The following is a 21,107-nucleotide window of genomic DNA, read 5'->3' as shown; positions in this document are numbered from 1 at the left end:
GGTAGGAATTGATGTCTCTTGAATTTGTATCAGGTAGTATTAACAATTGTTGTCTTAAGGAGACAAGTTACCCTGCCCATCCTGTCTGACAGTGATGGCATTAAACCAGGAAATCTGGCCAAAGCTTGTAGTTCCAACCCTTGGGAGGCAGAAGCAGGCAGGTCAGAAATTCAAGATTATCCCTGGCTATATATGTAGTTCAGAGCAGTCTGGGTAATAAAGGAGATTCTGTCTTGCCCATTAAATTAACTATTAAACATTGCTTAAAATTCAAGTTTAAAAAAGGATTTTAAAAAGGTGTAAAAACAAAGAAATATTTCAAAGCAGTTTCATTTAAAGTATATTTGGAAGGTGTATGCAATGTGTCTTTGTAATTATTTCTTCATAATTCAATAAAGAATGCAAGGTATACAAAAAAATTCAAGTTAAAGTCGGGCAGTGGTAGTATACAACTTTAATCCCAGCACTCAGGAGGCAGAGGCAGGCAGATCTCTGTCAGTTTGAAACCAGCCTGGTCTGCCAAAGAATTCCGTAACAACCAGAGCTGTTACACAGAAAAACAAAACAAAACAAAATTTAAGTTTAATCTTCTTTCCTTCCCTCTTTCTCTCATCTTTCTCTCCCCTGCCTCAGCCCCCTCCTTTATCTCTCATCTTGGTTTACATTCCATCTTTGGAGAATTTTTATAAATCTAAGGTTTTATGTATTATTAATGTAGTCTTCATAGTTGTGCTTATGAATGTATGCATTTATCTAGATGCTGATTTGTCTATAAACTATATCTATGTCTATCATCTATCTGCCTGCCTATCTATCTATCTGTCTGCCTGCCTATCTATCTATCTATCTATCATCTATCTATCTATCTATCTATATATCTATCTATATATCTATCATTTATCTAATCAATCATCTATTCATCATCTATTGTGTATGTATCTCTGTATCATTTATCTGGCTATCATCTCTATTGTGTCTATCTAATCAGCTATTCATCTATGCATGTATATCTGTCTATCATGTATCATTTGTATGTGTGTTTATCTATCATCATTTGTTATGTATGTATATCTATCATCTATAATCTGTTTTTTGTCATCTCTAGCATCATATTTATCATCTATCTAGCTGTCTCTGTCTGTCTACTTATCTACCTATCTACTCATGATATACCTATCATTCATCTGCCCATCTCTAAACCATGCCTCTTCCTTCTTACTCCCCTTTGCTGCATCTGTCTCTTCAGTATCTTGGACTCTACAGGTCTCAAGCTGAATTTGGAGTCTACCAGTTCTTTCTGTGAGCTGTACTTTAACTATTGGAGTACTTTTTTTTTCTGAAAAATGACATATTCTGAGATAATCCTGAAATCTTTCCTCTTAGCCCCTTTCACAAGCAACTTGTAAGAAGGCTCCCCTTCCGCGTGTGCTGGCCTAGTTCAAGGCTGCTTCACCCTCATTGATTCATTGCCACAGAAACTCACTTGATCTTCTTGCCAGTATTGTTCTTGTATTCTGTCTTTCAGAGGGTTTACAGGATTATCAATATAAAACTTAAAGAAGAATTGCCACTCCTTTGTGTGAACTCCTGTGCAGGCTCATCATCACAGTCTAACTCTGGAGCCAGGAGGAAGGCTTTGCCTCTTTCTAGTAACTCGAGCCTCCTTTCCATGGCCTGTGGAGACGCTGCTCGGAGAACTTGCTCACCTTTATTTTTAGTTTCCTCTCCCTAAATGGAAATGTTAACAGTCCCTTCTCATAAAGAAGTTTTTCATGTTATTTTTATTAGTGTGTGTGTGTGCATGTTTGTGTGTCTTTGATGGGGAAACCTTATTATCCAAATATCTTTAAGAGGTGGATCCAAGTTAAGGCGTGACTTTCTGGGACCCAGGTGTGCTCTCTCTGTGTGATTCCTGTGGGGGCACAGCTGAGCTTGGACTTCTCGTTCCTGTTTTGTGAGTTTTCCCCTTATAATAAATAAAAACATATTTGTTTTATCCTTTAGTTAGCCTGATTATTTCCCGAATCAAGCTAATTTCTACATGTCTTGTATATGAGTGAATGTGGTGTGTGTGTGTGTGTGTGTGTATGTGTGTGGTGTATGTATGTGTATATTGTATGTGGTGTGTGGTGTATGAGTGTGTGCGTGGTTTATGTGAGTGTTTGTGATGTATATGAGTGTGTGGTGTATATGAATGTGTGTGTGTGTGTGTATGTGAGTGTGTGGTGTATATGAATGTGGTCTGTTTGTGTACAATGTGTATAACTATGTGTGGTGTATATGAATGTGGTGTGTATGTGTACAATGTGAATAACTATGTGTGGTGTATATGAATGTGTGTGTGTGTACAATGTGTATAACTATGTGTGGTGTATATGAATGTGTGTGTACAATGTGTATAACTATGTGTGGTGTATATGAATGTGTGTGTACAATGTGTATAACTATGTGTGGTGTATATGAATGTGTGTGTGTACAATGTGTATAACTATGTGTGGTGTATATGAATGTGTGTGTGTACAATGTGTATAACTATGTGTGGTGTATATGAATGTGTGTGTGTACAATGTGTATAACTATGTGTGGTGTATATGAATGTGTGTGTGTGTGTACAATGTGAATAACTATGTGTGGTGTATATGAATGTGTGTGTGTGTACAATGTGTATAACTATGTGTGGTGTATATGAATGTGTGTGTGTACAATGTGTATAAGTATGTGTGGTGTATATGAATGTGTGTGTGTACAATGTGTATAACTATGTGTGGTGTATATGAATGTGTGTGTGTACAATGTGTATAAGTATGTGTGGTGTATATGAATGTGTGTGTGTGTACAATGTGTATAACTATGTGTGGTGTATATGTGTGGATGTGGTGTGTGGTATATGTGAGTGTATGTGTGGTGTATATTAGTGTGTGGTATATGTAAGTGTGTGTGGTGTATGTAAAGTGTATGTGGTGTATATGCATGTTCATCTGCATGGCATGTGTGAGACATCCTTCTTTATCACGCTACCTCATTTCTTTGAGGCAGGGCCTCTTGTTGCTTTTCAAGCTCATATTTTTCAACTAGGCTGGCAGCCAGTAAGCCCGAGCAATCCTCCTGTCTCCACTCTCCTCTTCCACTGCAGTGCTGGGTTTAAGGTTATGTTCAGTACCACATCCTGATGGTAATGTGGGTACCGAGGTCTGAAGTCTGATTCTTATCCTTGCACAACAATTGCTCTGAACTACTGAGCTATCTCTCTTGCACCAAGATAATATTATCTGATGGAAATATAATTACCATTTAAAATGTTTCAGTGTTTGAAAATACTCAGTGAATGATAACTAGTATTATTAATACTCTTTTATAGCATTCCTAGCTTCCTAAACTTTTTTAGAAGCAGTTTTTAAACAAAATATTTATTCATGTTCACATGTGAGTGTGTGTACACATGTATAAGTGCCATTTCTTAGATGCTGCTCACCTTGTTTTATGATATGGGGTGCCTCACTGGGACCTGAGGCTTTCTGATTAGGCTAGGCCAGCTGGCCCAGGTGCTCCAGGAATCCTTCTGCCTCTGCCTTTCCAGTGATATGGTTATAAATGCATTCTAATGCAATCAGCTTTTTATGTGGGTTCTGGGGTCCTGATGATTGCACATTGTTAATCATTTTACCGAGTGAACCTTCTTCCAGCTCTGCCCCTTTCTAGTGCTTTTTTTTTTTTTTCACAAGATTTGGCTTTGTATCCCACATTAGCCTCCACATGGAGGCTACATAGTCTTCCTAATTTAATTCCAGTACAGCTTGTCTTGTATTTTGCATGGCTTTCAGGTTTGGACTCTTCACCGAGTCTAGAACACTGTCACTCAGAGCCCCTTTTTGATTTCTGAGAAAAGCTGTCATCTGTTCCAGTCATCAGATTAAAGTGCCCCGTGTCCGTCTGCACTCCCAGGAGCCAGCTGTGTGGTCAGGTAGTGTGCCTGCTGTGGTTGTGCTGGCTGTGCACCTCCCCCTCCAGCACAGCAGTCACCACTGATTTCGGTCTTGGCTCACAGACACAGGTGTAGAGTGGGTGCTCAGTTGGTGCTGAGCTAAATAGGACCCTCCCTAGCCTCTTCAGAGCTGCCGCCAGTGGAAGGAGGTGAGGACCTTGTGGGGTAGGAGGATGGAGGCAGTTCTTGCAGGCAGGGGGCATGTGGCAAGTTAATTTCTTAGCAAAGCAAGACTTTAACATTATTATGTGTGAAATGTCACTAATGAAGTAAATCTTCTTGGTATCAGATAGACTTCTACCTTTGTCTTTTTACATTCTCTATACCTCTTTAGGTCCTTGAAAATAATTCAGAGGTCTCCAGAACAGCAACAAACGGCATTCTGCAAATATCTTCATATTGTGTTTAATTCTCAATACAATCGCTGCGGATGAACATGACTCGTGGGACACGTGCCAGTCCTTAGGAATTCTTTCCACCACTCACTTGTGCTCTTGTTCAATTTAGACAGACAAGTGATTACTGGAGTAACACTAGTTACTAGACTGACTTACAGCATCTGTGATGAGAGGAGTCATTTGCAAAGCTTTGTGTTGAAAAATCAGGTAGGTTGGGGCTAGAGATGGATCAGTTGTTAAGAGCACTGAGTGCTCTTCCAGAGGACCAGAGTTCAACTCCCAGAACCCATATGGTGGCTCACAGTCATCTGTAACTCCTGTCGCAGAGGATCTGATACCTTCTTCTGGCCTCCATGGGTACCAGGTATACACACGGTTCACATGCAGGCAAAAAACATACATATAGGACATAATTTAAAGTATCTTTTAAAAATTATGAGATTATAAAAATGCCCTTTAGTAAGTTAAGATCTGGAAAATAAATCCTTGCTGTTCAGTTTTGAGACTTGGAAGCAGTAATATTAATGTGTGTGTAGGTCATTTTGACCTGTGATAACTTAATAGTTTCATATAAGCAATTCCTAATGGTGCATATGTAGGTATAAGGTAAAAATATGAATATATAAGGTATAAATACCAATTCAATATCTATTAAACCCAGTAAATTATGTACAAAGAGGAAAAATAATGATTCAAAATTATTTATGATTATTAATGATTTAATTAAATTAACATGATTAGTTTAATTTAATTAATATGATTTAAAGGCTTCTAGTTAATGGTCCTCTATGAAATGAAAGCTAAAACATTCACCAGACTTCCAGGGAAGAAATGCCACAGATTACAAACAAAATTGGGAGTCTCCTGAAAGCTTTCGTACACTCTGATGTGATTGGAGTGATTCTTTTCTGACAGAAACACAAGCATTTTCTGTGTTCCTTATTGATTATAGCCCATGGTTGAGACACTCTTATCCCCAGTTTACTAACTTTGTGTGATCTGAGCAAGAAGGTTGAGTTCATAAACCAAGACCCTGTGGAGATGGACTACAGCTGACTGTGGAAAAGGGTTGCCTAATTTTCATATGGAAAAGCAGAGCCTTGAGTGGCTAAATCAACAATTACACTTTAGACCATGTAGATGGAGTTTAGTTCTACGGGCATGCCTTGGTTGGGTTAATGGGATTCTTTCGGAAGTTCACAGCTCCTCCTCACAGTTTGGAGGCTTTGACAAGGCTGCTAACCTCTTCTGCTCCGGGGTCTCAATCCTCAGGACCCTTTGTTTTAGATCCATTTCATCTGCTCATGTCACTTGCTGTTCCCTTCTGAAAATGTGTGTTATATAGGAAGCCAGAGGCAGCCAAAAGAAATGTCTCCTTACTCCTAAGCAACCACAACCATTCTCATTTCTCCAGCAGGGGCCCAAGAGTCTGATCTGATCATCCCTTGATAGCCACTTAAACAGGTCATGTAATTTCTCTGAACTTTGGTTTTGTTATCTGTCAAAGAGTTATACCATGCACATAGTTTAAAAAAATTCTTAAGAGCTTCATAAAACCAGAGTTAATGTTTTCTTTTGTATTTAGTAGGTTAAAACTAAATGCTGCTTGGGTTGGACTTGATACCTACCTGTAATTCCAACATTTTATGAGGCTCAGTCAAGATGATGTCCTGAGCACAGGCATTAAAGGTCAGCCTGGAACCCCACCAGAGAGAGAGAGAGAGAGAGAGAGAGAGAGAGAGAGAGATTCAGAGTGCCCCCTTTTTATTAACTTTATTTTATGTGCATTGGTGTAAAGGAGTCAGATCTCTGGAACTGGAGTTACAGACAGTTGTGAGCTACCATGTGGGTGCAGGGACTAGAACCCCAGTCCCTTGTAAGAGCAGCCAGTACTCTTAACTACTGAGCCATCTCTCCAGCTCTCAATGCCCCCTTTCTTACTTTTAATCCTTTCGGTGCTTCTTAGTCTATACAACAAGCTCCAGTTTTGGTTCCCACAACAGAATATTTCGATTTTGTGTGAAGAAGAATGGTATTTCATCCATTCACCATTATTTTCTGCTCCTTCTTCATTCATTCCTGTTCTGTTTTGAATTTTGATAGGGGTCTTCTGTAGTAGCTTAACTGACCTAGAACACACTGTGAAGCTGAGTATAACCTTGAATTCCTGATCCTGTCTCTGCTTTGCCAGTGCTGTGATCACATGCAGGGTGCCCCATGCTTGCCTTCCATTTGTTTACTTAAAAAGTTATACTGTGTGTGTGTGTGTGGTGTTCAGGTTAAACCAAGCACATGCCAGACAGGTGCTTTCCCACTGAGGTTCTCTAACACATGAGCATCTTACATTTGCTTATATTATTCTCCCTTTTCTCGTTTTTTCATTGTTTTAATCAAGAAACATTTATTGCCTAAGTGGTGTATATTGGGGCCTATAGTGGATATTGGTCTACCTGTGTATTATCTAGGACAACATATCTTGCGATGGAGCCCCAGATGACCTCTATCTTGCCATCCTGCCTTCACCTCCCAAGAGCTAAAAAGGTGAAATTGTACCATGATCAGTGGTGGTGGGCATTGTAACTAAGTCCTTGTCCCTAGGGCTAGAGATGGGTCAGGGTTAGAAATGGTTAAAAGCACTTGCTGCTCTTCTGGAGGACCCCGGCTTGATTCCCTGCATCCTTGTGGTGGCTCACAACCACCTCAATCGCCAATTCCAGGGAAATGTTGCTCTCTTCTTGACTCCTCCAGCACGGTAGGCAAAATACCTGTATACAGAAAATAAAAATAAATGTTGTCTAAAAGTTTCTGTTTCTTTGGAATCTATGTTCTTGTGGAGCAAATAGACTTTTTTAAAAATCAAAAACCAAGTATGTGCTAGATCTATTGACTCAACTATAGCAGTATATAGATAGAAAGGATAGAAAGCAGCAGTCATGTTAGATAGCTTTCTAGTGTTTGGAAGGAGCCAGGGAGGAAGACTGATCCAGGTGCAGGGCACCACAAGTGTCTACGTGGCATGCATTTAGGGATCAAAGAGAAGCCAGTGTTCAGGGACCGAGTAAGGGAGAATGGGGAGAATGAGCTCAGAAAGGTGGGTGGGGGTCGAATCGTTAGGGGCATTGACCCTTTGCTAGTCACCTTGGCTTTGGGACTGGGGTTAGATGCATCTTCTCTGGATTTTTACTTGTGGTTCTTTTGTGATGATGTCTTCTCCACCTAACTCTCATGACAGACTTTGGCCCAGAGCCCCTTAATTACTATACTTACTAGGCAGACTTTGTCTGGACTAGGTACCCTCCTTTAGCTTAGATTTCATCTAGTCCTTTGTATCCTCTTGATGCTTTGTGCCTTGTTGGTGCAAATGTTTCTTGATGCTCCAACATCTAGGAAAGAAATGAGAGGACTTGGTGATAGCTTAGATGTGAGAAATGATGTGGGTTTGTGATCCTGGAACATAGTGATGTCATAAACAGAAACAGGATGCTTCAGAAGTGAGGCTGATTTTAGATAGGTTGATATGGAATTTTCAATTCTAGCAGGATATGTATATGAAGTTGCCAGAATAATTTGAGAATTATTCACAGTACACTGAGAATGTTGGATTTCTTTGTGGCTGAAGTCATTATTTGGAACAGTCTCTTCTCGTATTTGTAGTGCCCAGGAAAGAGGTTGACAAACAATCAGGACTTACATGATGTTGAGGGGTATGTAGAGAACAGAAATAGCCGTGAGTGAGCGACGCCCTGGATGAATGTGTGCTGTTGACACAGGCAGAGCCTCAGATTCAGAGAGTTGACAAAGCCTTCCTGGGAGACATAAGTGCAAGTGTTGATGATATGTACAGAAAATGTCTATCTCTGCTTTCTCCCTGAATATGTCTCCAGCTGAGACCTCTAAACCTGGCTCCTTGTTCATCTGCATGTAATAACCACAACTCCTTGTTTATCTGAATGCAATAATCCCACCTCTGCTTAACACTATCAACTTTAGTAAGCCTGCTCAGCTTCTGGGGGTGACAAGGGTTCTCCATCAGAGAGCCCAGTCCACCCAATCTGTCTTTTCTTCATTCCCTTATCACCCCAGTCAGGTCCCAGCCTCTGGACCCGTAGCAAGGACATGGCATGGTTATGTGACAAGTAGCTGTGGTGCTCAGTGTGTGATGACATAGGGTCTAGAGTAAGGTCCCGTGGGTCTAAGTTCCAGCCCTCATGTGTATCTCGGTTAAGTCTCAGCATCTTCCTGTGGAAAATAAAATGAAAGCAATCTGTGTGGTCACTGAAGGTTGACTGTAGTTGTTTTTGTTATCTTTCATGATCTGGGTGACCCAAGGCCTGTCCCATGGTGGAGGGTGACCTGGGGCCACGCAGATTCCTTGGCAGGTGGAAGACAGATACGCCATGTCAAGAGAGCTTGGGTATAGACTTTATTCAGTGGGTATTGGGAACGGCATAAGGGTTATGGGGAAGGGGGGTGGGGAGAAGGGGTGAGAGGGGAAGGATAGAGAGAGAGAGAGAGAGAGAGAAGAAGAAGAAGAAGAAGAAGAAGAAGAAGAAGAGGAGGAGGAGGAGGAGGAGAGGAGAAAGAAAAGAAAGAAAGAAAGAAAGAAAGAGAGGGAGGGAGGGAGGGAGGGAGGGAGGGAGGGACAGGGTACTCAGCTGACAGACCAGGCCAGCAGATTATAACATTCCCACCTTTCTCCTGTAATAAAAAGGCGGGAAGTTAGGCGTGGCAGGTTGAGGTGATTGGGACAGCGGGTTCTCAAGACTGCTTCCTGCTTGTTTGTGGGTGTCAAAGTCTTTCTTGGGGGACCTAAGAAAGCTGGGTGCTGGTCACATCCTAGGGTAGCTTGTCGCTTTACTCCCGTTCAGGATTTGTGGTGTCTCTTGGACCTGGCAAGGTGTTGGTAGAGCAGAGGACAAAGTTAAGTTTAGGAAGAAAAAAATTTTTTTTCAGAACCAGGCAATTAAGAGGGGTGTATCTGACCTGTTTAAGGCGAACCCTTCAATTCAGCTCCCTGGAACTCACAAGAATTCTTTGCCCAAGGCAAGCAGATCTCCTATTTCCTACCTCCTCTCTCTCCCTCCCCGCCCTCAATTTACATCTTTCCTCCATATTCCCTTACCCATTAAATAAACTCTATACCCAAGCTCTCCTGGCATGGCATATCCATCTGTCTCCTGCAGGGCTTCAGGTCACCCCTGAGGCCTCAGGTCACTCACCACAGCCTCTCTTGGGATTGGCCTCGGGTTACCAGCGTTATGAATGATAAGAGTTTTTGGTGTTTTAATGACTTTATTTGTAATCTGCTATAGTGATACACCTGTTCCGATTCTGCCTGTGTGTAGGGAATTTTGGATACACACTGTGTCAGTTAATATTATCTGCATCTGTTAGTAGGATAGTAACCTACTGCTGAGTATAGCAGAGGCTGCCAAGTAGCCTCAAGGTGGAATGGGAGGGTGTTGGATAAGAGATGATAGTGGTATTCACAGTATTTTGTATTCACAGATTAATTGCCACCCATAAGACAGAATCAGTACACAAAAGTTGACTAAAAGTCCCTATAGTAATATTTTATAGTGATAAAATTAGTGCTGCTCAAGCATGGTGTTCTGTGTCTATGGGCTTAGCTGAGCTGCTCAGGAGGGTGAAGTGGAAAAAATGGCTTGAACCTACAAGTTCAAGACCAGCCTGGTTACAAAGTGAGACTTTGTTATTTTTTAAAAATACAATTAATTTAGAGAAGCAAATACAATTTAAGTCCATTTGGGGCAAAATTTCTGATTTTTTTAGTTATATATCTCAAGAACTTTTTATTTAAATCAGAATTTTTATGGACTTTAAAAAGATTCATTTATTATTTATTTTATTTATGTTAAGTGTGTCTGCTTGTATGAGTTTAGAAGCACAGTCATGTGCAGGAACCACTGGAGATCAGAGTCCCTGGAACTGACTTGTCTGGTGGTTGGGAACTCACTCCTGGCCTCCAGGAAGGGGTCCCCAGTGCAACTGACAGTGAAACCATTTTTCCAGCCCCCTGGTAGCCGTTTTATTTGGATTCTTGTCCCTGTTATTTCTCTATGTAGCTCACTCAAATCTAAGAATTCTTGAGAGGTTTCCTAGCCAGCCTGTGGATGCCTATGGAATTGTATCTTTTCTTTTTTTTTTTTTTTTCCTGTGTAGTAGATGTCGTGGCACTAAGACCCAGAAACCTTGTGCTCTGTGTGGCTGGAGCTGGGCTGTGCTCACACTGGAGGGAAGGAAGTCATTAGTGCAGACTGAGCTGTGGAGTTAGGTTCTTGCAGGATTTCCTTCCAGCCTTTCCCCACTAAGGTTCTTGGGAATTAAAAAAAAAAAATCTAAACACACAAACCAAGTTTTCCTATTTACTGTGTTCAGGGAAGGTAGGCATTTCGGAAGGGCAGATCCGGTCCCAAGTTGTCTAAGAAGCAGGAAACTGCGCAAAGAAGCTCTGATTACAGATCTTTGGAATTTTCGTTGCTAAATTTTACAAACGAGAAATACACCCAGAATTTTGGGACTTGATTCAGGCTGCGTGTGAGGGTTTCATTGCTTTTCTAATCTTTTTCGAGAAGAGAATTCGCCAAAAGGGGCTTGGATGGCAGGAACCCGACCGGGTTTCTGTGGCAGCTCGTGTCGTGGGTCTCTGCTCTGAGGGGTCTGCGGCCGATCGGAGAGCCCCTGTCGCTGACTGCGGGACCCTTTCGTAAGCACGGGTTGGGAAACATGCCCCGCTCCGGCCCCCGTGAGCCGCTGGCTGCTGGGACTTCCTAGCCCCGTGGGAGAGTGTCGTGGCTGCGGCACTTCGCATTGAACCGAAGACGAAGACTGTCCTCTCCCGGGCTCTTCCCCCTCGCTACGAACACGGCAAAGAACTAGGGGGTGCAAGGGGGCAGCATGACTTGCAGCCGCAGCCGCCCTGAGATTGCCCCCAGCCCTCGGCCCACATCTTGATGTGCCCCGGGTCGGCTGTACAAATATGATGAAATGGCAGCCCCGGAAGAAGGTGAGTGCGGTGGCGGCGGCGGGGTTTGTGGGGAGGGGAGGGCCCGCGGGACCCCCGAGGCCATCCGGGTCGGTGCGCCCACCGCCCGCCAAGTTCTTGCCTCTGGGCGCGCGCGGCCGGGCTGGGTGACAGCTGAGCTTCAGTCCCGCGTGCCGGGCTGGGGCCGCGCCGCGCCCGCCCCGTTAGGCCCGCAGGTGGGCATCGGAGCGCCCCCTGCCCCGCGGGGATCGGCGTCCCGGCCGCTGGCAGCCGCTTCCCCTGGGCCCCGCTGGGGGGCGGGCAGCCCGGGAGCGAGCGCCGAGCGGCTCCGGGTGACGGCCGGGCCTGGGGCGCCTGGGTTGTGGCGGGCCGACTGCCGGATTTGGCTGCCGCGTGGGCGAGTGCGGGCGAGCCGGCCATTGTGCACCGCGTGTGTGCATCGATCGTGGGCAAGGGGGAGGGGGTACTTTGCTTTTTGCAAGATTATTTCCTAATATGGCTCCTTTGTTGAGAACTGGAGAAAAAAATCCAGTGGTTCTATCAAAATAAATTGCTATTGGTCCCCGAAATAACGTTTCTAAGTGTGGGACGCGTCCCTTCCTTGGGACACCGAGGGAGAAAGACAGCGTTCTTCAAGTTCTTGGCAGCGGTATGTTTGGCCAGGGTTCCCCTTTGCAAACTTGCCTGACTGCCACTGTTAGGTTAACCCCGCGGTTTACAGCATAGCGGGACTTTCCCTTCAATACCTCATTTGGCTGTGGGTTTTATTGACATTCTTCTGAAGGAAAACACAGCAAACCGAATGTGCTGTGCCCCTCCCCAGCCGTGACCTGTCTCCGCTAGCAGCTGTCTGGTGTTTCACTCAACTAGCTAAACTGATTCTTTCTTTGTGCCATGATGTGTGATGTTGAGTTTGTCATCAGAGCTGAAAATAGAAGTCCTGTGTGAAATGCTAAGAAGACACTGTGCGCTTGTTTGAGTGCTGGGAAACCCAGCAAACCCTGCTTCATGATATCCTGGTGAACGGAAAGGTTTTCTTCGGTATCTAATTGATTTTATTTTGTCCTGTGGCAGTTGTTTCTGCCTCAGCCCAAAGCCAGAATCACTCATGTGTTTGTTCTCATCTCATCACAGAGCATTGTTCAGCGATATTGGTTTAAGAGGTGTGTGCTCACCCCCCACCCATTAAAACAGAGGAGAACCCCATATAATCAAGCATCTTAAACATGCTGCATAGTCCTAGAAACGTCTGTATTTGTATAATGTTTATGAGTAGCTTACAGATATCTGCAAACTGTACATTCACAAATGCCTGCTTTTCCTATTTGACCAACATGTAGTAACTCATATGGTTATGTCAGTGAAAACCCCTCAGGGTACTAGTATTGCTGGAACCACAGAAGTATTATTCTTGGCAGTCAGGTGGATTTCTGGACTCTGGAAGATTCTATTTCAAGTGTTAGGATTCACTGCAGTATTTACTCACTCTGTAATGCTTAAATGGATAAACCAGAAGATTGTGTTTATTTTCTGTAGTCATAATCACAATTCATCGTGTCATAAGCATCTAGATATGAATCTGAAGAGTTCATTGAAGCTGAGCTGTCTGATTCTGTGTGGTCATTTGTGAAAGCTACCTTGGGAACATGCTATTCAACTCCAGTAGGCACCACCAAGCCTTTAGCAGACTGAGTTTATTTTCTTAGTCATGCCAGAATACTCACATGATCACACTATTGCCATGATTTCTGGCTGGTCTGCTAATACATTTGTAGCTGTACATTCATATGCCAAACTGGTCCATAAAGCCTCTTCACACCACAGATAGAGTGGTACTGTATTGGTGTGATCCAAACAGAAACAGGAAGAGCACCCACAGACTGTACCACAAGCAGCTTCACATCTGGGTTTTAGGACTACGGCTGATTGGTGGCTTGGGGTCTTGGGGTCTTGACAGTCACTGCTAGTTTGGGCTTTTTGAATTCTGGGTTTCTAGGTTCTCTGTAAGAGAATAAATTTCAGATTTCTTTGTTTCTAACTGACCATGAAGCTAGGACATATGATTAAAGGGGAATTGTTTGCTCCTCTTTACACTGTTAATTTGGCAGACAAAATACTCAAGACAAGGTTTATGAATGTTTCAATCTGTAGTATTCTATTTGGTATGATGTCTTTCACAAAGGAACCTTCCAACATGACTTATCAGGTCCACACCACACCCCAAGATGAGTCTTAGAGGGCCTTACAAACATAGTGGGCCTCTCACCAAGAGTTAAAACACTTAAAAAAAAGTTAAACATTTTCCTAAAAGCAATGTCCATAGGTGTATACTTAACTCCAGACTCATCATGTTTTATATATGGACAGATTTTTCTTTATCAATCATGTTTCAATTAAGTGCATTAAGTAAAAATGTAAGGTTCTGAATCTTATTGGTTTGGTTCTAGTTTGGTGGTTGGAATGACATTTTCTGTCATTCAGGTAGCAGCTAGCATTTGTTAGGTGCCTGTTGTGTGCCCAATGCCTCTGGTTGCCTGTTGTCAGGTGCCTGTTGTGTGCCCAATGCCTCTGGTTGCCTGTTGTCAGGGGCCTGTTGTGTGCCCAATGCCTCTGGTTGCTTGTGTGCATCTCTCTGGTTCCTAGGCAGAGAGAGCACAGGATTGAGCCAGGCTTTATTTGTTTCAATACCATTGTACTTAGGAATTTTGATGACCAGAGCTCTTTATCTGAGATAGATAAAATCAAGTAGGCTGTTATTTTAGACAAAGCTTTGCTCCTCTACTACCAAGATGCCCCCTCCATGCCTCATCCTTCTTTCCTCTTGAAGGAATACAGTGGTTTAAGATACCTGAGAATTTTAAGAGCATTTATGGCCTATGACTTTGGAGGATGATTTCATGTTGTTGGCTGGCATCTTTTCTTTCTCCCTGAATTTCTATATCTTTAGGTGTTTATCTGGCCTCTTTGTAGAATTCTAACTCTTTATGTTCAGGGACCATATCTTTTTTGGTTTCAAGAATAATATAGTTGCTCAGTAAATATTTATTTTGTATAAAAGTAAGCAACTACTACTTGATCCTATCGCTTGTAGTTTTAGACCTGCTACTAGCATTGATTCTTAGGTTTGACTTCAGTGTGCTCTTGGAGAGTACCAGTGTATTTGTCCTTGACTTCTAATCTTTACAGACAGCGTCAGAAAGGAGGCAGCCACTCGCTACAAAAGCTCCCTAGATGTCATGATTAAGACAGACATGTTTAAGATGTGATACCAGGCTCTGTAGCAGGACTCACCCCAGTATCATAACCGTTTTATTTATGTAACCTAATGGCCTTGTAGAATATATTGTTCCCTGTTTTACATAAGAGGCTATCATGAGGCACATTGTTTTTATCTTGTATTTGCAGAAGTGGTAGTAATTAAAACTTCAGTCTTGTAGGAGCATGTTTGTTTACCACTCTAAAGAGATTTCTGCTTTCTAAGTCCAAGGATTTGTATTAGATAACACTGTGTCAATAAGAAAGCCTCCCGGATTGGATTTTTTCATTCCTTATCTAATGTTATTTTACTGCTCACGCATAATAAAAGATTATTAATAGGAATGTGTCACATAAGCTGCATTAGTTATGTAATTTGAGAATCTTATGATGCATTTATCTTGTTATACTTGTCATTTTAATAAATTATGAATCTGACTTTACTTACCTGTTTTATTTACGCTTTAGAGTAATGAGTTCCACTGCGACATTTCCATTCTTTGTGTTGCTCCCTATGCTGCCTTTCCCCAGCACCGAGGTTCTTGGATGGGCTTCTCTGATGGAGCGCCTTGGCAAAGCTTGGACTGCACCCTGTAGTTCTGTGTCTTGAAATGATGCCACGTTTGTGAAAGCACATATCTCAAGATCCCTACTCTTTCTCTGTGTTGAAGTATTTTATTTCTTGATTATAACATTCATTTCTAATCTTAATACGGCTGTACTTTAGTGTTTTAGTATTTATCCACTAGTCATTTCTACTGTGTTACTCATCTTGGAACTCAGCTTGTTTGGTGGTATAGGATCATGTTAGCAGTCTTCTGCAGACCCCTCTTCATAACATTTCTAGGTCCATGCAGCCCGGAGACCCAGGCTCTGAGCTGGAGTTTCCTTGGCTCATGCTCCTGGAAGTCATTTAATCTTTCATGCTTCACTCCTCAGAATTTAACACCTTCTGAATCTATTGCAAATAGCATCCTAATGATTTCCCTTTTTGGTCTCTTTCCCCTTTGGTTTCTCCTTCTTATTCTTTTCAAGTAATTGCTGAAAGACATAAATACACGTGTTGCAATACGGAGCGGCGGGCTGCGTCCCGCCACCCGGCTAGCTTTACCCGAAATAATTACACGGAAACTGTATTCTTTTAAACACTGCCTGACCCATTAGTTTCAGTTTCTTATTAGCTAGCTTTTACATATTGATCTAACCCATTTCTATTAATCTGTGTAGCCCACGAGCTGGCTTACCAGGAATGATCTTAACCTGCGTCTGTCTGGAGTGGGAGAATCATGGCGACTCCCTGACTCAGCTTCTTTCTCCCAGCATTCCATTCTGTTTACTCCGCCTACCTAAGGGTTGGCCTATCAAATGGGTCTAGGCAGTTTCTTTATTAATAAGAAATCACTCCCACATCATTTCCCCTTTTTCTGTTTAAACAAAAAAGAAAGGCTTTAACTTTAACATAGTAAAATTACATATAGCAAAACAGTTATCAAGCAAGAATTACAGTTACAATATTTATATCTATTTTATCTTTTATCATAACTAAGGAAAACTATAACTATCTATTCATTCTTCAACTCCATCAAAGACTCCAGAAGGATATAATACTACCTAAGTAAACAAGAAATAAGAAAACTCTAGAAATGACAGAGACATCTTGCTGCCTGGATAGTCACCCAAAGTTCTTTTGTATGCTTGGGGCATCCATCTTCAGCCTTCAGGCCCATAGTATCCAGCAGACATTTCCATGAAGCAGGAAATTTCAAAGACAGTTCAGTCACTATCTGCTGTGTCCTGCAGAATGTCTCGCAGACTCTTTCATGAGTCATGAACCCCAAAAGACCGTCTCACCTTTAGGCAAGTTCAGCAGTCCTCTCTCTGCGGGTTCTCTGTGTCCATTTTATGCAACAGTCCAGGCAAGAGCAGTTTCTTGCCCAAATGGCTATCCAACTCCATAAGGATCCTCTTCGATGCCCATCTTCCTCTCGAAGTAGATTGGTGCCACCAGGAGCAGATATGTCTCATTGTCATGAAAAGTCCTAAGTTATTAAAATATTTTAAATACCATATTCTGCAGCCTTTGAGAGATATGAAGAATGCCTATCTGAAATATATCTCTATATATCTAGAAAATCTAATTAACATGACTACAAGCTTTACTATTATCAATGATTATCCATTAACAACCTATATTTCTTAATTATACAGTACATTTTTAAATGAACTACATAATCACAATACCTTAATCAAGACCATGAAATACATATACATATAACAAAATTGACCTTAAAATCCACACCAATGCAAATTATTCATACCTAAATCATTTCCCCCTATAAATGTAAAAGAACATTTATAAACAATATTTTGGGAACATGGGCGCAGTTTTTTTCTCTCCAAACTGCTTCCTGCTGAATGGGGGCGCTGTTAATCAGATCATTTAGGGTGTAACCTGTGTGCCAGGTTTATCTCAGTTGCCAGTTGAGTGAAGTAATTTTTTGAGGGTGTTCACAGGAACTTTTCCGGAGGTCGTGGTCTATCATACCATATCGGGATAGATGCAATCCACAGGGTCTGGTCCTCTGTGAAAACAAAAGAAGACCCTTTCCAAAGCATCATATCCTTAGACCCAAATTTTGAAATCGTAATACCTTTATATCCATTCTGGTTTAGCTTGGCAGCCCATGTAATGAAATGTCTGTCTGTACTTAGCTCCTTTACAGCCAAAAATTTTAAAGAAAACACAATGTACATAATTCGGACTCTCTGTGAATTTTCCATTTTTACGTGGCTTATTTTTCTTTATTTCTTTTAATCTCTTAACTATCTGTACTCTGTCTCTTTAAAGACTTTACCCTTTTTTTAAGACATTTACTTTATTCTCTATATTCTTATTCTTCTCTCTCTCAAGCCTATGTACATTCATCCAACACTGTGATCCACTGAGGTCTGTTATGTCTGAATCTGTTTTATTGTGAATCTGTAATATTTTTACTATCCAGGAGCATTTCTTAAAATGTTAAGCACTTCTTAAAAACTTAAGTTGCACCATGTACAGGTAATACGGTACCACCTGTGTCCTGCCCAGTCTAAACCTTAACTGTGCTGTTATTATGGTAATTACGGTAGTTCCTGCCAACCAGCACAGTTCAGCAAGGAGCAGCCGCTCCTGCCTCAGATCCATTTGGTGCCCCTGAGCTGTGCAGTTTCAGGCACACAGCAAGTCCTCATTGGAGCAGCAATCAGCAGTTTAATTTTGAGACTGAGCATGCAGCACAGAAACTCTTTTTATCCAAGTTACAACCAAATCTGACACGCAGAGCAGTGCGCAGTCTGAAAACACGTCTCTTCCACCATGCTCTTCCGCCTGCCTAAGCCTGATTCTGCCATCTGCCCAGGTGCAGGCGGGGAGCGCTGAGAGCACTCTCCTTCCGATCCCAAGCGGGAACACAAACATCCAGTCCCATAAAATCCATTGAAATGCTTTAAAGCCAGAGTTTGCACTGGCGGCACAGTCCCAAGAAGCCGCACTTTAAAATGACGCAGCTTTTTTTTTCTGCTGCTGTTGCCGAATCAGGAAATCTCTCTACAGCACGCCACCAACAAACAGCAAAAATCTGTGTTAAAGTCTCTCTCCCTTATTTTTAAGCCTTCTCAGGTTTTTAAGTGGATTTAGTCCATCACGTCGGGCGCCATTCTGTTGTGTTACTATTCTGTTGTGTTATGGGACTGGATGTGTGTTATGTACATCGGACAAAGCCTGTTCCTGATTATGTCTTGTACCTGGATAAACAATGAAGTCAACTCTGTGTCATCTGGTATAAATTCAGCGGTTTCAATATGCAAGATAACTCTTTCTGCATATTGTGAATCTGTAACTATATTAAGAGGTTCTTTAAAATCCCTTAGCACCATAAGAATGGCATATAATTCTGCCTTCTGGACAGAATTATAAGGGCTTTGTTCCACCTTACTCAATTCATCTGACTTGTAACCTGCTTTCCCTGATTTATTTGCATCAGTATAGAACGTACGGGCTCCAGTTATTGGAGCATCACGTACAATTCTAGGAAGAATCCAAGAAGTTCTTTTTATGAGATTAAGTCTATCACTTTTGGGATAGTTGCTATTAATTTCTCCCAAAAAGTTAGCACAAGCTCTTTGCCACGGTTCATTATCTTCCCATAACTTTTTTATTTCTTCAGTAGTAAAAGGCACTATAATTTCTGCTGGGTCTATACCTGCTAGTTGACGAAGTCTCAGCTTACCTTTTATAATTAATTCAGAGACCTTTTCCACATAAGTTTTTAATTTTTTACTTGGTTTATTAGGTATAAATATCCACTCTAAAATAATATCTTCCCTCTGCATTAGAATCCCTGTAGGAGAAATTCTGGAAGGCAATATGACTAGGATGCAGCTAAGATTTGGGTTCACCCTATCCACATGTGCCTCCTGTAATTTTTCCTCAATCAATGTCAGTTCCTTTTCTGCTTCAGCTGTCAGTTCTCTTGGACTATTCAAATCTTTATCACCATCTAAGGTTTTGTTTAAATGAACTATTAGATCAGGTGTTATCCCAACAGCTGGTCGTAGACTGGAAATGTCTCCTAACAATCTTTGGAAGTCATTAAGAGTCTTTAACCGGTCTCTCCTAATTTGTGCCTTTTGCGTTTTAATTTTCTCTAACCCTATTCTGTAACCTAGGTAATTAATAGAATTTCCTCTTTGAATCTTTTCAGGGGCAATTTGTAATCCCCACCTAGGCAAGACTTTCTTTACTTCTTCAAACATCCTTTCTAAAGTATCTTTATTTGAATCAGATAATAAGATGTCATCCATGTAATGATAAATGATGGACTTGGGGAATTGTTTACGAATTATTTCCAATGGCTTACTTACAAAATATTGGCACAGTGTAGGACTATTGAGCATACCCTGTGGGAGGACAGTCCACTGATATCTCCTATTAGGCTGAGAATTATTATAAGTAGGCACTGTGAAGGCAAATTTTTCTCTATCCTTTTCTTGTAACGGTATAGTGAAAAAACAATCTTTCAAATCAATAACTATAAGAGGCCATCCTTTTGGTAACAGAGAAGGCAAAGGAATTCCAGATTGTAGTGGGCCCATAGGTTGAATTACTTTGTTGACAGCTCTTAGATCTGTCACCATTCTCCATTTACCAGATTTCTTTTTTACAACAAACACAGGAGAATTCCAAGGGCTGGTTGATTCTTCAATATGGTGAGCATCTAGTTGCTCTTGCACCAGCTGTTCCAATGCCTGTAGTTTATCTTCAGCTAGAGGCCATTGTTTGGTCCATATTGGCTTCTCAGTTAGCCATTTTAAAGGTAGGGCCGTTGGTACCTCTAAAGGTTTGGTATTTGCTGTATGTTCTTGTACAGCCTGAATGGCTGGTGACCTTTTTCCATAATACCTCATCATATCCTTCCCAGAATTATGAGTTCCTGGAAATACAGGAATGTTAATCTGGGTATTCCATTGCTGTAGCAGGTCACGGCCCCATAAATTTATGGCAATATTGGCTATATATGGCCTTAGTCTTCCTATTTGCCCTTCGGGCCCTATGCATTCAACCCATCTTGTGCTTTGTTTTACACGAGATAGGGTTCCAATTCCCAGGAACTGAACATCTACCTCTTGAAGAGGCCAATTCGGATGCCAAGATTCTGGGGTAATGATACTTACATCCGCACCTGTGTCTAATAAGCCTTCAATAAAAGTGCCATTTATACAGACTCTTAGCTTTGGTCTTTGATCATTAATAGAAGTCTGCCAAAATATACGTTTACTCTGTCCTATTGGGTTTTTTGACTCATCCTCCACACGTAATTCTTCATTTAGACCAGTATTACTTTTTACAGCAGAAATTGGAGCTTTTAATTTTCTTGGTGAGTCACGTTCTCCACTGTGACTGGGAATGACTGGGCCACTGTTGGCTTGGGGGCCTGCGAGAGGCCCCCCAAGGAGTTTCCCGATGATATCGGATTGCCCCGTCTGTCTGTTGTTGACCTACATTCGTTGGACCAATGCCTGCCTTTACCGCATCTCCTACATATACCTGAAGGCCGAGGTCTCCTATTTTTGTCATTCCCAGAAGAGATATTATTCCTAGAAATTCTTTGCCTGCAATTCCTTTGCAAATGTCCTAATTTACCACAATTAAAACACCTGGCAGTTTGATGTCTCCTCATTGCTTTGGAAATCGCTTCTCCTACCCAAGATTCATCATTATAGCTAAACGTCTCAACATTCATCGTATGCTGAATCCATTCATCCATAGGTGCTGATCTAGACTTTAAAGGCCCAATTATCTTTTTGCATTCTAAGTTTGCATTCTCAAAAGCTAGAGATTCAAGAAGTATTCGTCTAGCTTCTGGGTCTGTTACCCCTATGTCCAGAGCCTTAATTAATCTTTGCAAAAAGTCAATAAAGGGTTCTC

The 21,107-nt window shown here is 41.7% G+C and overlaps 1 protein-coding gene across 1 annotated transcript in view; it reads left to right on the top strand.

The window, feature by feature from the left end:
- The first annotated feature begins 10,654 nt into the window (after positions 1–10,654).
- Ttc28 (tetratricopeptide repeat domain 28) overlaps positions 10,655–21,107 on the top strand; it is a 354,826-nt gene continuing 344,373 nt past the window's right edge. The window contains exon 1 of the mRNA XM_041648394.1: positions 10,655–11,407. Coding sequence (XP_041504328.1) covers positions 11,381–11,407 — 27 coding nt within the window. The 5' untranslated portion in view covers positions 10,655–11,380. The remainder of the gene's footprint in view (positions 11,408–21,107) is intronic.

The sequence above is a fragment of the Microtus oregoni genome, unplaced genomic scaffold (genome assembly GCF_018167655.1).
Source record: "Microtus oregoni isolate MIOR12 unplaced genomic scaffold, Mior012 000003F_ref0000135, whole genome shotgun sequence".
Classification (NCBI taxonomy): Eukaryota; Metazoa; Chordata; class Mammalia; order Rodentia; family Cricetidae; genus Microtus; species Microtus oregoni.
The sequence above is the reverse complement of the archived record's forward strand: the minus strand, read 5'-3'. Positions and strand labels throughout refer to the sequence as shown.